The sequence below is a fragment of the Apteryx rowi genome, unplaced genomic scaffold, assembly GCF_003343035.1.
Source record: "Apteryx rowi isolate R43461 unplaced genomic scaffold, aptRow1 scaffold_136, whole genome shotgun sequence".
Taxonomy (NCBI): Eukaryota; Metazoa; Chordata; class Aves; order Apterygiformes; family Apterygidae; genus Apteryx; species Apteryx rowi.
The window spans coordinates 338,780-353,452 of NW_020447597.1; the positions used below are offsets into that span (position 1 = coordinate 338,780).

General features: G+C 38.4%; 1 protein-coding gene across 10 annotated transcripts in view; it reads left to right on the forward strand.

The window, feature by feature from the left end:
• The window catches only part of ZFAT (zinc finger and AT-hook domain containing), a 138,422-nt gene that overhangs the window by 82,454 nt on the left and 41,295 nt on the right, over window positions 1-14,673 (forward strand). For all 10 annotated transcript variants that reach the window (XM_026057085.1, XM_026057088.1, XM_026057086.1 and 7 more), the window contains 3 exons: window positions 2,834-2,984; window positions 3,258-4,723; window positions 5,975-6,207. In XM_026057085.1, coding sequence (XP_025912870.1) covers window positions 2,834-2,984; window positions 3,258-4,723; window positions 5,975-6,207 — 1,850 coding nt within the window. The remainder of the gene's footprint in view (window positions 1-2,833; window positions 2,985-3,257; window positions 4,724-5,974; window positions 6,208-14,673) is intronic.

The window sequence follows — 14,673 nt, forward strand, 5'->3', positions numbered from 1 at the left end:
GCAAGCAAATACATGATCTGTATGTTAGAAGAACTGGACCTTTCTCTTTAGGTTTTTAGAGGTAGTTGTCTCTCTATTGATTGCATAGGGAATTTAGGTAGTAGCGCTAGGGTAACCTGCAGCGTTCCTTCCACTCCGGGTATCTAAAATACCAGTGAGGCAATACTTATGTTAATCACCTGAATTAGATGGGCCAGATTTTACACAGGTAGAGAAGACTGTTAAGGAATTCAACAGACTGTTCAGGAAGTCCTCAAACATCCTGAAAGGCAGAAAGGCACAGAGGAGGTTCAGTGCAGAACATTTAATGAGGATCTTTGCCTTGTATTCAGGAAATGAGAAGCTTGAGAGAGGTAGCCATGCCTGTATATCTGTTCAAGATCTATTTTCTTTTAATTGAGTGGTTATAAATACAGAGAGCTTTGCTTCTATTTTTAAAATGTTTAAGTATGGAAACACTGCTCTGGTATCTAATAATGATTTTCAGTAATGAGTCTGATAATGTTCTTTTCTTTATGCTCAGCCTACTGTTTGAACCACATCTCCTCTACTGTAATGATGAGGCCCCATCTCACTGGGCTACTACAGTGCAATTTGGGAGATAAGAGTCCCACTGAACAACCTGGCCTTCTGGGGCAGAGGAGAGGGGTGGTGGTAAGAAGACTAAAAGTTAAAATGCCCTGGTAACATTTCATCTGAAAATTTGGAAGTTCAGTTCGCATTATTAAAAAGCAGTAATCAAAAAAGCCATTTTTACACCCAGCCAGTTCTGTAAGCAACAGAACTAATGTAGTGTGTTTTCTTACAGAGTTGTCTGATGTCCCATCTGATACAAAAAACAGCAAATACCCTTATATATTCCCACCACGCATCTTCTCAAAATATTCCATTTGCCACTTTAAATCATTCTGAGGGACCCATAGGATTTCCATCTTTCTCCCATGTCACTTCTGTGCCACTCCCCTCCTCAGCTTGATGCCCCTAAGTACTTTACATATGTTGGTTACTCTCCACTTCATCTGCTGATTTTCCCATATACTCTACCTACCTTTTTGTCCTGTTTCTCTTGCAAGTCTCTGCAGGCTAAAAACTTTTAGGGAAACTTTTCCAGTGGATTTGATGATGTGCTGGCCAACCAGTTTTCTTTGGACTGTGCACTCTCTGTGGTGTAGTTTTGTGGCCATTACAAATTATTTCATAGGCTTCATGCTAATATTGCTTATATTTGTAAATATTATCTTCAAAAACTGCTGTTTGAATGGAACAGTAATGAAGTTCATCCTTTTGTAGAGCAGAGAAAAACCTGCAGTTTCCTTTTGTAAAAGGAAAGGTTCATGCATCGTTCTTTGGATTTCTTTCTCTTCACGTGTTTCATTTTATAAATAACTGTATGTGAACAAATGGTGAGAATCCATTGAAAAACAAAATACTTTGACTGTCTTGTGCTTTCTAGACTCTCATTTATGTCTTTTCCTCAGATTTCTTTGATTCTTATTGTATAATCCTTCCTCTGTCACAGAAGTATATTCTACCATTTTTTCTCAACTTTTAATCAGGTGAATTGAAAAGGGATCAAATACTAATCCCCAAGAAAAAGAAAATAAGGAGAAACTTAGTAAATACAGTTTTACATTCTGTTGTTAACTTCAGTATTTAAATCAAAGATGTTTTCATGTGCAGWGTTACTTGCTGCTTTGTACCCAGTATGTTGTAGAACAGTCTTTAATTACAGGTCGTCTACTGTTTCTCTCTAGGATGGGTGGATGCTCATCTGTTACCACGTGTTCAATACCTTGTTTTTTGTTTGTTACTCAGTATGTGGTCCCTCATTTACTATCCGTTGCTCAGTATCAACTCTGAAAGCAAAATTTCTGTTATCTTCAGAGTTTTTCTATACTATTTCTTAATAGAATATGAAGATTTCACAAATTATATATATATATTTAACTTATGGAGATAATGGCATTTCTATTTAACACATGGCTAGATGAGTTACAGATGGACTAAGAAATTAAAAAGGAGGGAGATCAATCAATACTACATGCTTGGTTTGAAATACTTAAGATTTTCAAGGTTTTTCAGTGTAAATTAACATTTATATGAATTTTCATTAGCTTCAGTGGTAACTGTGGATGCCTTGCATTTCTGCAGATCAGACTTGAATGTTGCCCACCAACTGTTCAGAAGATAAAGAACACCCATCTAGTTATCACATCTCCAAATGTGCTTATTTTTGCTTCAATTAACATGAGATCTCTGTGGGATAGAATCTGGTCTTTCTGCATTCAGCAGAGCGCCTTTACTCTGTGCTTCTAATGGAGACTGAGGGCTGCACTTGGAGCGTACGCGTTTGTTCTGAGAGGATGATGGCAGCATACACTGAAGTATAAGAAGTAAAACATTTGTTCAAGGAAAAGATTTCCAGACTTCTATATGTAGACTAAGCAGAGTCTTTTTTCCCCAGCCTTATTTGTGGAACTGATTAAACAGCTTGGCTGAGGTTTTTCAGAAGGTGTTGTTTGAGGCAGAAACAGAAAAATTAAAAATTTTTAAAGATACAAGTAATTGAAAATAGGAAAATCTTATAACAGTAGGCATCAAGTGGCTTTAATAATCCACAAAGCCAGCAGTCTTATGTTATTTAAGCAGATCTGCAGTGTAGGTACTGTATGTCTGACAGAAGTATATCTGTCATTTTGTGCAGGCAAATTTAACAACAGAAAGTAAAATAGTTGAACTAATGATTGCAGAGTTAATATTTTGTTTATATTTGTATATTATAAACAACATTTTAGTATGTCACTTTTAATGACTTTTTTCATTCTTCTTCTAGGAGCCACAAAAATTGTCCCAGTTGAGGCTACTCCCCAAGAAAGTGAACCCACAACTCCAGAGACAACAGTTCAAGACCCAGCACAACGAAGAGGGTATCAAGAATATGCCATTCAGCAAACCCCATATGAACAGGCAATGAAATCAAGCAGGTAGTTTTGAAGCCCTTATATTCATGGTCATGCAGAATATGAATGAATGCTTCCCTGTCGATTTTCGTGGAAGTGAAGTACTCTCCTGTTTTTTTTAAATAAAGGAACAGCCAAAAATAATCCATGCATCAGTTACAGAATTTAAAAAGCCTGTGATGAACATCTTTTTAAAATAAATAAAGATGAACATATATGTCCATTATGAACATCTAGGAAATTTCTGCTATATTTTGTATCAATATTGTAAATATAACTGGCTTGGTTTCTTTTTAGGTTAGGTCCAACTCAGCTGAAGATTTTTACATGTGAATACTGTAACAAGGTGTTCAAATTTAAACACTCCCTCCAAGCACACTTGAGGATTCATACAAATGAAAAGCCTTACAAGTGTTCATACTGTAATTATGCCAGTGCAATCAAAGCCAACCTAAATGTCCACATGCGGAAACATACAGGGGAGAAGTTCAGCTGTGATTATTGTACATTCACTTGTCTCAGCAAAGGCCATCTCAAAGTCCACATTGAAAGAGTTCACAAGAAAATTAAGCAGCATTGTCGCTTCTGCAAAAAAAAGTACTCGGATGTTAAAAATTTAATCAAGCATATCAAGGAAACACATGACCTTCAAGACAAAAAAGTAAAAGATGTTTTTGACGAGCTTCGCTTGATGACACGAGAGGGCAAAAGACAGCTTCTTTATGACTGCCATATTTGTGAACGCAAATTCAAAAATGAACTGGATAGAGACCGTCATATGCTTGTTCATGGTGATGAAAGGCCCTTTGCATGTGAGCTCTGTGGTCATGGAGCCACTAAATATCAAGCTCTTGAGCTTCACGTTCGAAAACACCCTTTTGTATATGTGTGTTCTGTCTGCCTGAAGAAATTTGTTAGTTCTGTAAGACTCCGTGCTCACATCAAAGATGTGCACACGGATTTGCCAGAGACTTCTGTTTTTAACAGTTCTATCAATCAGAGTTTCTGCCTGCTTGAGCCAGGAGGCGATATCCAGCCAGAAGCACTGGGTGAACAGCTAGCACAAAGTGCAGATGAATTGACTATAATGAGTACTGATGCTATTAGCATACCAAAATCATCTGCTTGTGAAGGCGAATCAAAGGCTGCAGAGGTAAACTATAATGGTCAGCATAATGGTGACTTAAGAGTCAGTACAGTCCCTTCCATGGAATTTGAAAATCCTCTGGCAGATAATGTAACAGAGCCACTGTGTCAGGCATCAACAGACATAGCAGCCCCAAACGTTCAATCCTGTGTAGCATCAGATTGCTTTATGATGAAAAATGGTACCTCTGCTCCTGATGAGTTAAAAGTTTCTCCTGGAAATGAAGAAGTTGTTAATCATTGCAGTTCTGTAAATATTCAGGGTGAGGAAATCCAACTTCTGTTGTCGGAAGACAAAAATTTAAATCAAAATCAGAACAACGCAATGACTGAGAACCTTTCTGAAGAGAAAAATCAGTCTGTTTCTCCTAATGAATCAGAAACAAATAAACCGTCAAATCAAAATTCAGCAGAAGCCCCTAATCCTTTGCCAACACCAGATTCTAATGCAGCCGGTAGTTCGCAGGCAGACTCTTCTAATGCAGTTACAACGGATAATCGGAGTGGAGCTGTTGCCTTTATGCAGATCTTGGACAGCTTGCAGAAGAGACAAATGAACACAGAGTTGTGTGAGAGGATACGGAAGGTTTATGGAGACTTGGAATGTGAATATTGTGGTAAGGAGCAATAGAATGGCATTTGTTATTTTTTAAAAATGCTGTATAGCGGCCTATCTTTTTCATGCTCTGATTTATAGTTTTTGATACAGTTATATATACTTGTAGTAATAGTTTTTTAGCTCAGGGTGGATTCTGGGGTCCAACTAGATTTACTTTGGGCTGTATAAACAGTGTGAAATGAACTCGGATCTCCTGAAGAAAGTACTAGGGGGATATAACAAAGCAAAGCTTTGTGAGGGTCAATTCTCTGTTGACGTGAAATTTGATGAAATGTTCTGCTAAGCGTAGAAAACCAGCTTCTTTCTGTCAGCCTGCCTCCCCCCCAGCTCATAATTTTCACTGGGGCCGAGCAGAACAGACATAAGCATCCATGTTAAGCATTTGTCAGTCCATGCTTTCAGTGTTTAAGCTTCATATTGGCTTGGTATGAAATTAAGAGTCTGAATTTTTATGTAGTATGTAAGGATGTATAAATAGTATACATTCCGTGCATTGCATATGTATACTGGCATGTTTTTGTGACTTATTTTGAACCAGTTTCYGTGAGATGGAAAACTTCATTGTGTAGCGTCAGATCAAAACTGTTCTGATTTTTTTTTTTAATTTAGAAAAAAAAAGAAAGAATACACCTTTCCCATTGTTCTAACTGAAACTTTTTGTGCATACACAATTTGAAGTGGAACAATTTTGGATTTATCTTGCAGCCTTCATTCTTGAAAAGAGACCGGAATCAAAGTTTGAAAAAAAATGTTAATTTTTAAAACATCATAGCATTGTATTTATATGTTAGATTAATTTCTGTTTGCTTTTTCTTTTTGGTGCTCTTATGTCAGAACAGCTTTTAGGAGGAAATGACAGGAAAGGAAGTGGAAAAAAAAAAGATTTCTGGCAATCTCTTTTAGTGTACAGTTGCATTCAGCTTCTTTGTGTAGGAGAACAGCTTTAAAGGACTTCCTTATCAGGAACAAACTTGTGGTATATCCAGTATTAAAGATGCCATCAGGCTGTTTCAGGACATATTGCACAGTCTTTTTAGACAAAAGTATCTCTTGTTCTTGTTTTTCCCTAAATATATTTTCATTAGTGAAGGGTCTTTAGGACAAGTTTTCATTAAACACAAAAGAGACAGGACTCAAAGATTGTGATTTGCCCTAAAAGAAAACTGGGTATGTGTTGGAATTTTCATTGTGTCAGTTTTTAAACAGATCTTTAGAATTTACTTGTTTTCATGTCTGATTTTGTTTTTAGGCAAGTTGTTTTGGTACCAAGTGCATTATGACATGCATGTTCGTACGCACACTCGAGAACACTTGTACTACTGCTCCCAGTGCAATTATTCATCAATCACCAAAAACTGCCTTAAACGTCACGTCATTCAGAAACACAGTAATATTTTGCTGAAATGTCCCACAGAACATTGTGACTACTCTACTCCAGATAAATACAAGCTCCAGGCACATCTTAAAGTTCACACTGAGCTGGTAAGTAATAAACTAAATAGTATATTTATCTAAATTTAGTGTCATCACCATAATGTTTGGGGTCATATGGTAATATTTGGAGACATAGATGGTTTCTTTAGAATAATAATGAAGTTCATGCATATGGTCTTGGTTTTCTGTGATACTGCTGTGATTTGTGACAGTGTCACTGAATGAATCACATTACCATAGCCATAGTCTAGGATGTGGTGCATCAAAATTGTGCATCTTTCAGTCAGCATTATGAGCCTTCTGTTTGAACTTTTTGTAACTGATAAAAACACAGCAAGTCTTTTTTGTGAGTGCTCTCTGTGTACTTCTCTGCTGGAAAACTCATAGGAGTTACTGTTAGGGTACATCTGCACTTATTTCTTTCCTTCAGTTTTCCCAATGTTTTTGAACTCTTTGGGTCTTGAGAGAGTAAAATGGGGCCTGGTACTATTGTTGCTTTACTTCCTTGTAGCTGAATTCCCTTCCTTCATAAAGAGATGGTTGTGGTGAGATGAAAATTTGCTTGCCTCTTAATTAATTGGATACTTGAATGCCCATCTCAGTTGCTTCTCGTGTCAAAACCAGATCTGGTCTACTTCTTTAACGTGCACTGACGTGTTTTCTTTGTCACTATGTAAGGGGCTATATCTTTGACTGGAAGCCCTCTTTCTGCAAGACACTGCTCTGTGCTACTGCTGAATAATCTTTAGAGAAAATTGTTTCCTGTGTCAATCCAGCTTGCATTTATTCCAAAAGTATGTTTTTAAAATATATTGTGGTGCCTGGAATGAGAAATATTTCATAAGTGACTAAGGAATTCTTTATTGTTGATGTCTTTAGTAGAGAAGTCTGATGCATGTTCTTAGAACTGAAATTCCTTATAGGCTTGTCTTGCATGGTTAAGAAAAAACAATTCTTTTCTTTACATCAGTGTTGCCTAGCTTTTTGTTGTTTTTGTTGTTGTTTATTATTTTGTATGGTTGGGCCAGGTAGGCTGAGCTTTCTTCAGAAAAGATCTGTGTACCATGGACTTTTTTCCTACCATTTAACAGCATCCTTTCTGTTTTCATGGCATAATTGATCTGGGTCTTGCTAGACTTGTTGCATATACCCAGAAAAGCTTTAATGGGCATACACTTAAACAGTGCATGAACACAGTTAAGTTCCTTCCAGTTCCAAAGTGACCTCTAGAAACAAGGATGGTTGGCAATAGCATGCTACCCGAGAATAATGAATTTAGTCTACTTCTGACTGTCTTCTTTCCAGAAGGCCCCCTGGAATGCTTAGGTGGGGCTGAATGGCAGAGCTCAGAGGGTTGTGATCAGTGGCACAAAGTCTAGTTGGATACCAGTTACTAGCGGTGTATCCCAGAGATCAATAGTGGGTCCAGTCCTGTTCAACTTCTTCATGAATGACCTGGATGAAGGGACAGAGTGCACCCTCAGCAAGTTTGCTGATGATACCAAACTGGGAGGAGTGGCCGATACACCAGAGGGCTGTGCTGCCATTCAGAGAGAGCTGGACAGGCTGGAGAGGTGGGCAGAGAGGAACCTCATGAAGTTCAACAAAGGGAAGTGCAGGGTCCTGCACCTGGGGAGGAATAACCCCATGCACCAGTACAGGTTGGGGGTTGACCTGCTGGAAAGCAGCTCTGCSGAGAAGGACCTTCCAGAGGGCTGGTGGACACCAAGTTAAGCATGAGGCAGCAATGTGCCCTTGTGGCCAAGAAGCCCAACGGTATCCTGGGGTGCATCAGGAAGAGTGTTGCCAGCAGGTCGAGGGAGGTGATCCTCCCCCTCTCCTCAGCCCTGCTGAGGCCACATCTGGAGTACTGCGTCCAGTTCTGGGCTCCCCAGTACAAGAGGGATGTGRCACTACTGGAGCAAGTCCAGCGAAGGGCTACAAATGATTAGGGGACTGGAGCATCTCTCTTGTGAGGAAAGGCTGAGAGAGCTGGGCCTGTTTAGCCTGGAGAAGAGAAGGCTGAGAGGAGATCTTATCAGTGTGTACAAGTATCTGAAGGGAGGGTGTCAAGAGGATGGGGCCAGACTCCTTTCAGTGTTGCCCAGCGACAGGATGCGAGGCAACGGGCACAAACTGAAACACAGACAGTTCCACCTGAACATGAGGAAAAACTTCTTCCCTGTGAGGGTGACAGAGCACTGGAAGAGGTTGCGCAGAGAGGTTGTGGAGTCTCCTTCTCTGGAGATATTCAAAACCTGCCTGGATGCAATCCTGTGCAATGTGCTCTAGGTGACCCTGCTTGAGGGTGAGGGGAGGAGGTTGAACTAGAAGATGTTCCAGAAGTCCCTTCAACCTGAACCGTTCTGTGATTCTGCATTACTTCACATGATTTTTTCTGAGATACAGGTTTTGAATAAAGCACAGTTAGGATTTCATGAAATGCTTGGTAAGCATGGTATTTGTAATTAAACCTTCTTGACTGATAATGCCAGAAAATTGACATGAATTATGTCCTTGCAATATGCATTTTTAATAGCTTACACAGCAGCTGTATCATTAAATTACCTCCAAAGATATTTACCCTTCTTTTGAATCTATTTTTACTTTTGTTCCAGCAAAGGAAAAAAGAATACCGGTTGTTTAATAACGACAGTTACTCTTCTAACCATTAAGAACAAGGAAATATCCATGCAGCCTTTCTTCATTCTTTACACAACATTATAGTTTCACTAGCATTGTGTTGCAAATAAATCCTCTGCACCCTCAGCATGTAGAACATATGACACACTCCTCCCAATGACATGGGAAAGCAACTCACCTAAAGTGCTGTGATAAATATTGATGTTACACTCCCTTTTACTAGTGAAATGTGTTGTTTGAATTAAGGATCGGTATTATTTTTTTCCGCGGATGTGGGCAATTTCAGCATTGCTACTTTAAAGAGCCATTAAACATACGGTGCCTAGTGTTTTCAGGTCTTTTTTTTGCAGCTGGGGGTCGGCTCTTGGCCAATATTTCCGACAGTTAAAGTTAATTTAAAAGGATTTGGAACAGAACAGAACGCTTCACCTCCTACTCTTTTTAAGTACTAGCTTTCTGGAACCGCAGGGCAGCTTTTAAAGAAACAGCAGGTGACACAAAAGGGAAGTGTTTGACTCCCCACCCGACATTATGGACGTTTTAAATGAAATCTGAATTTATCATGAAATATACAGAAGACTCACATAATAGACATTTTTTTAGCTTGCTTTTGAATTTATTAAGTTTATGATGTACATTTGATTGCAAAAATCTGTGTAAATGATATCTGAGATGATTTTAAAACAAAGCCTACAGTTAGGCATCCTATGTGCATACATAAATACCTCTTTTTCAAGTGTGATGAATGTCCAGTGGCTCCCACCAGGAGGCCCATTTTCTTGATACTAAATAGAACTGAGAAAATGCATTTTGTATTCAAAAACAATGTGACAGCAAAATCGTTCAGAATTATGCTTACGTATGCTTACTCTCAGAAATATTTTGAACATTTAAATGGATTGAAAAAATTAATGAATTAGAATTAGTAACTAAACTGTGCAGTTCTCATCTTGGCCTTTGTGCCCAATGCTTGATATATTTACTTAATGTATACCTTTAGTAAATAGGACACTCCTTCCAAAATACAGTATTTAACAACTGTGTACACTTAAATATGGAAAGCTATTTGAATGTTAATTTTAGCTTGCAAAATCAATACTTAGTAAATACTAGAATTAAAGCTTCCCCAGAGGTAGTCAGCATCAAAATCTCAGTTCAGTTCCTTGAACAAATGCGTGTTGCAGTCTCTTTTTATGTTGTTGCTTTCTGCTTTTCAGCTGGATCCCTGCCGTATTTGGTGTACAGGATGAATGCTGGCCATAGAAAAGCAGCTTTCCTTTTTTACTGTTAATACCCATCCCTCAGTGTATAGCCTCCCATCTTATTCTCTACGCACAATTCAAATTGTGCACTGAATTTGGGATTACTCATTTCCTAGGGGACTGTGGGGGGGAACGTGTACGTGCTGCCAGTTGCCACTGTTTGCTACACATCTTCATAATAGAGGATTTTTATTTTTGAAATCTGGGAACTGAGGCTCAGCTTGATTTAAGACCAAATATTTATGGTTTCTCTAATTCTCTGTGACTGACTTCTGCTTCCAAGGCCTGTGTAGTGGCTTCTTTCAGGAATTTTGGCGTTTATGGAGCTCTGTAGAAGTTCAAACCATGAAACATATGTGAACTACTTCACTGTCATAGCCCCTAAGGAAGGGGGTGGACAGTTTATAGCGACTTTAGAAAAGTGAACYGAAGCAGAAGAACGACGAATCAGATCTGCAGATTTTTTTAAGGGCTAGATTCAAAAAGGGAGTTAAGCACCATGATTTATAGCGATGAATAAACTAGTGTTAAAAATTGGGGACCAGCAGTGGAACTAAATGCTGATTTTAGGTACCAATTTTGTTTGCAACATACAGTGGGTTTTACAACAGTCAGTATGCTGACAAATGTCAGAGGGAGGTTTGTGTCTGAAATTCTTTTAAATCTATGTACATGATTTATGTTCCAAGATAAGCACCTCTCTAAAACTAAGTTGAGACGCAGCACCGCCACTTGCTATCAGGCCCCCGTTCACGTGTTTATGAATGCAAATGTTTCTTGTCTTTGGAAGGATGCTTAGAAATTTCCTTCTGCTGCTGACCTTTCAAGTAAGAGAGTAGTTAGAGCGTTAAGCGGGAAGCGAAGTGCTTGAGCTCTGATTGCTCYCTTCCCCTGCCGCACGAGTGTTCGGTCGCAGCCTGTCGCTGGTCTGGCCGTGGCACCTTTACTCTGGAGCTAGGCCGCTATGCAAGAGTGCAACGTCCTGGGAGGGAAGGAATTAACCACCCAGCCCGTGGTCCAGCAATTAGGGCGTTYGGCTGGAAAATGGCTTTTGTTCTTGGTTCTTGCTTCCATAATAAATGTCAGCTAGCGACTCGTTTTTACTGAGTGGTTATCTCAGGAAGAGTGCTTAAACGGTACCGTGTGCAGGTGCTTACCGTTCGGTAGGCTGGGATTTCTGCCACTTGACAGGCTTAATAAAAGTCAATCTAGCCATTTATAACTTTTTCTGTAGCTTTCCTTCCCAAATGTGCCTAATCACTTCCTGAGTAAATCAGATCAGTTTAACAAAATTGTATTTTAGTAGCACTGTGTGACAACAGCTTAATTCAGGAATCTTTTTTGAAAATCATGATTTGAGCATCGTGATAACTATGGTGAACAGTTGCAGGCTTCCTCACACCTCAGAGATGTAACTCAGGAGCCTAATTCTGTTCCCATTAGTGTTAGTATTAAAATTTCTGCTGATTTCATTACGTGCAGTAGCAGGCTCTGACTCTGTATTTCTCTGCGTAATTGCTAATTGTCTTATTAATTCAGTTTTAGGAACTTTCGCAGGAAATACTCTTAGACGAGAGCAGATGTAAAAGAGTTCAATTTAGCTTAGTCCTTAAAACAAGAGGGGCTGCAATTGTATGTCTGACCACAGCTAGCTTTCAGAGAAGACCTAGAGCTGTAATTGCAGGAAGGCTGTTTGATATGTTGCAATGCATTGGCAGATGCTTGCAAATTTTTGCTACTTGCAGGCCTATGGCAAGTTTTATCCATTGTTATTGGTTGTAATTATTCTTTGATAAGGAGGAAAACACATTGTATCAGCTATGGAAATAAAAGAAGAAGAATACAAAATGTTACARTTTCAAACTGTCAAAATACAGAGATTGAAATACTAGAGAGAAAACAAGAGAAAACAGTGGGAAGAGAACTAAGTAAGCAGAAAGCAGTTTTGCTGGAGTGTTATAAGTACCACGTTACTTTTTGCAGTATTTTGAATTGGTCCCTCATAAAAGCTAGTGTCATGCCGGCTTAGACATTTTCTGTAATTTATCTCTTTCTTCGATCATTAATTTCTGCATGATGTCCTGTTTTTCCTTCCTTTTTATTTAGCTTCTTTATTCTTTGTTTTGGTGCTTTGACATATATGTAAGTTATTGCTTGTATAAAAATAGAGGTGTGTTACCAAATTTCTCGTAAAAGCTTCTGTAAAATCTTGTTGTTTTATGTATGTGCGTAAAATATGTGAGGATGTKTATACACATATGTGTATACAAAGTATGTGTGTATACACATATGTACATATATGTGTGTGTGCCTGAAAGCTTATTGGAAGAGTTGTAACAGACAAATATTGAAATATGGGAGGGAAATGATGCCACATGTCTCTTTTCCTAGTTCATTTTCTTTAAAGTTACCTTCACTGGTGCAGTGTGTCTGAGCATTAGGAAAATATTCTATTGACCTTCATTTCACCAAGGCTATTTAAGCATGGGGAATATTAGTGGAACAGAGATAATTTATAAACCAGTATAGTCCATTTGTCCTGATTGCTCCACGAGCAATCCAGTTGGGAGACCCTGAGCAGGCCAGAAATATTCACATCTGGTAATGAGTGTCAATATTTAGTAGAGCTTTGTTTTATTTTCTGCTCGTGAAATAATATCACTACTACTAAAAGGAGCAGAATGTATTGTTTGTATGATATTTGTCTAATTTGGGCCAGAATAATTTTTATTATGGCCAAGGATTGTTGCAGGTCTTAATTTATACTATTAATGAAATTGGTAACAAAGCAGTTCAAGAGTTCACACAGTCTGTTTTGAAATTAGTGGCAGAATTTCCATATAGATCATGAATTTATAGTGATATGTATATAGTGATCATGAATATATAATGATATAGTGATTGATTTATATAAATGTGTGTGTGTGTGTATATATTTATAAATAATCATGTACTTTTCTGCATATATTTATAGGATATTTGTATCTCCAGAGTGCCTCTTTATTGATGACTGCAGTATAATAGCCTGCTAACATTTTTGATGTTTTGCAGGGTACATTATGTTTGGTACTCTTTGATTCATTAAATTAACTTCATAGTGATCTGTTGTTTTAAGAGCTATGTATCCAAAGGCTTCTCATTTTTCTTTTCATGACTGTATACTGGTACTCCTACTTATTGAATTATCTTGAAACAGGTGCCTCAGAGAAACAAAATTCACTACAATATAATGTAGGTATTGCAATATAGTTGATGCTTTCTTAGCACAATTTTGATTCATCTATATAAAGAGAAAGGCATTGTGATTCCTGTTTAAATAGCCTTACATTGTAATGAAGCATAGCATAAGGAAACAAGGAAGTTCTGTGATAAATAGACTACTTACTGCAGAGGGTTTAAGAACATTTATGAACTAATTCGTTCCTCACATATGGAATGCAAACTATTCTTTCAGTCACAAAATTGACTTTATTTTAGAATTATTTTATCTTTAAGCTTCTTTTATTTTCCCAAGTTGGCTAATAGGGGGATTAAGCAGTTCTCAGGAAGTGTGGATGTGACTTCGAAATTGAAGCAGCTGGGTGGATTATGCAGCTGCTCTCTAACAAAGGTAGATCCATCTCATGATACTTGGCTTCTGTTTGTGTCCTTCCAAAAAAAAACCCGCAAAGGCATTTAAAAGGCAGGAACACAGGCATTCTGGTAAGGCATAGGATAAATTACTTCCACTGTTACCAGAGAAGAACTTGGATGCTGAGAGCATGATGGAGGTATTATTAAAGCATCAGTCTAAGTTTTTCAAAGTGCCTCTGCCACTGTCTATGGCAAGGGTACTCAGAAGAGCTAGGGCTGTGGTGGGGGAGACCTTTCCTGGGACTCTGTGCTGTGACCTTGTAGTGCTCTGAAATACTTAGTCTGCAACAGAGAAATTCTTAAAGACTTTTTTTGAGAGCGATGGGGTTACTCTGAAGGACTAGCACCATAGCAAGCCTTCAGGGCATTGGCAGGAATATTCTTAAGCTTTCGAAACCAATAACGTAAGCTCCAAAAGTCTGTGACACTGACCTGGACAAACAACTGTGAGAGGTTCAGCTTCAGCTGGATGCACTCGGTAGGAGAGCGGAGGTTGACAGATAGGCTTTGAAGGCGCTCTGTGCTCAGAAGGGCAATCTGTTTGCTACTACAAAGAATACCCCTTTTGAAGATCACGTACTATAGCTTGGTAGAGATAACTTTCAAACTGCTGGAAGAAAGCTCTTTGGATTATTTTGTTTTTTTAAAAAATTCTTACCATGGTCATGTGGAAAAATGTGATTTTGGTGACTGTACGGTCATGTTAGTTCTGCAGCTCTCGATGCATTTACTGATAATTTTGAATTTTTTCTGCCAGGCATAGGCTTATGGCCTCACCTTCCCCGAAAGCAATAGCAAGAATTTAAAGTTGTCATGAACGTCATTTTTCTTGAAGTAGTGTTTGTGGAGTGGATTATTTTTCATATTTAACTTTATGAAATAGCAAGATGTATTTGTCTTACTGTTCCAGGCACTTTGAGAAATACTTGATACAGTGTATGAAGAGAAAAGACTAGCAACACCCAGCTGTACATTG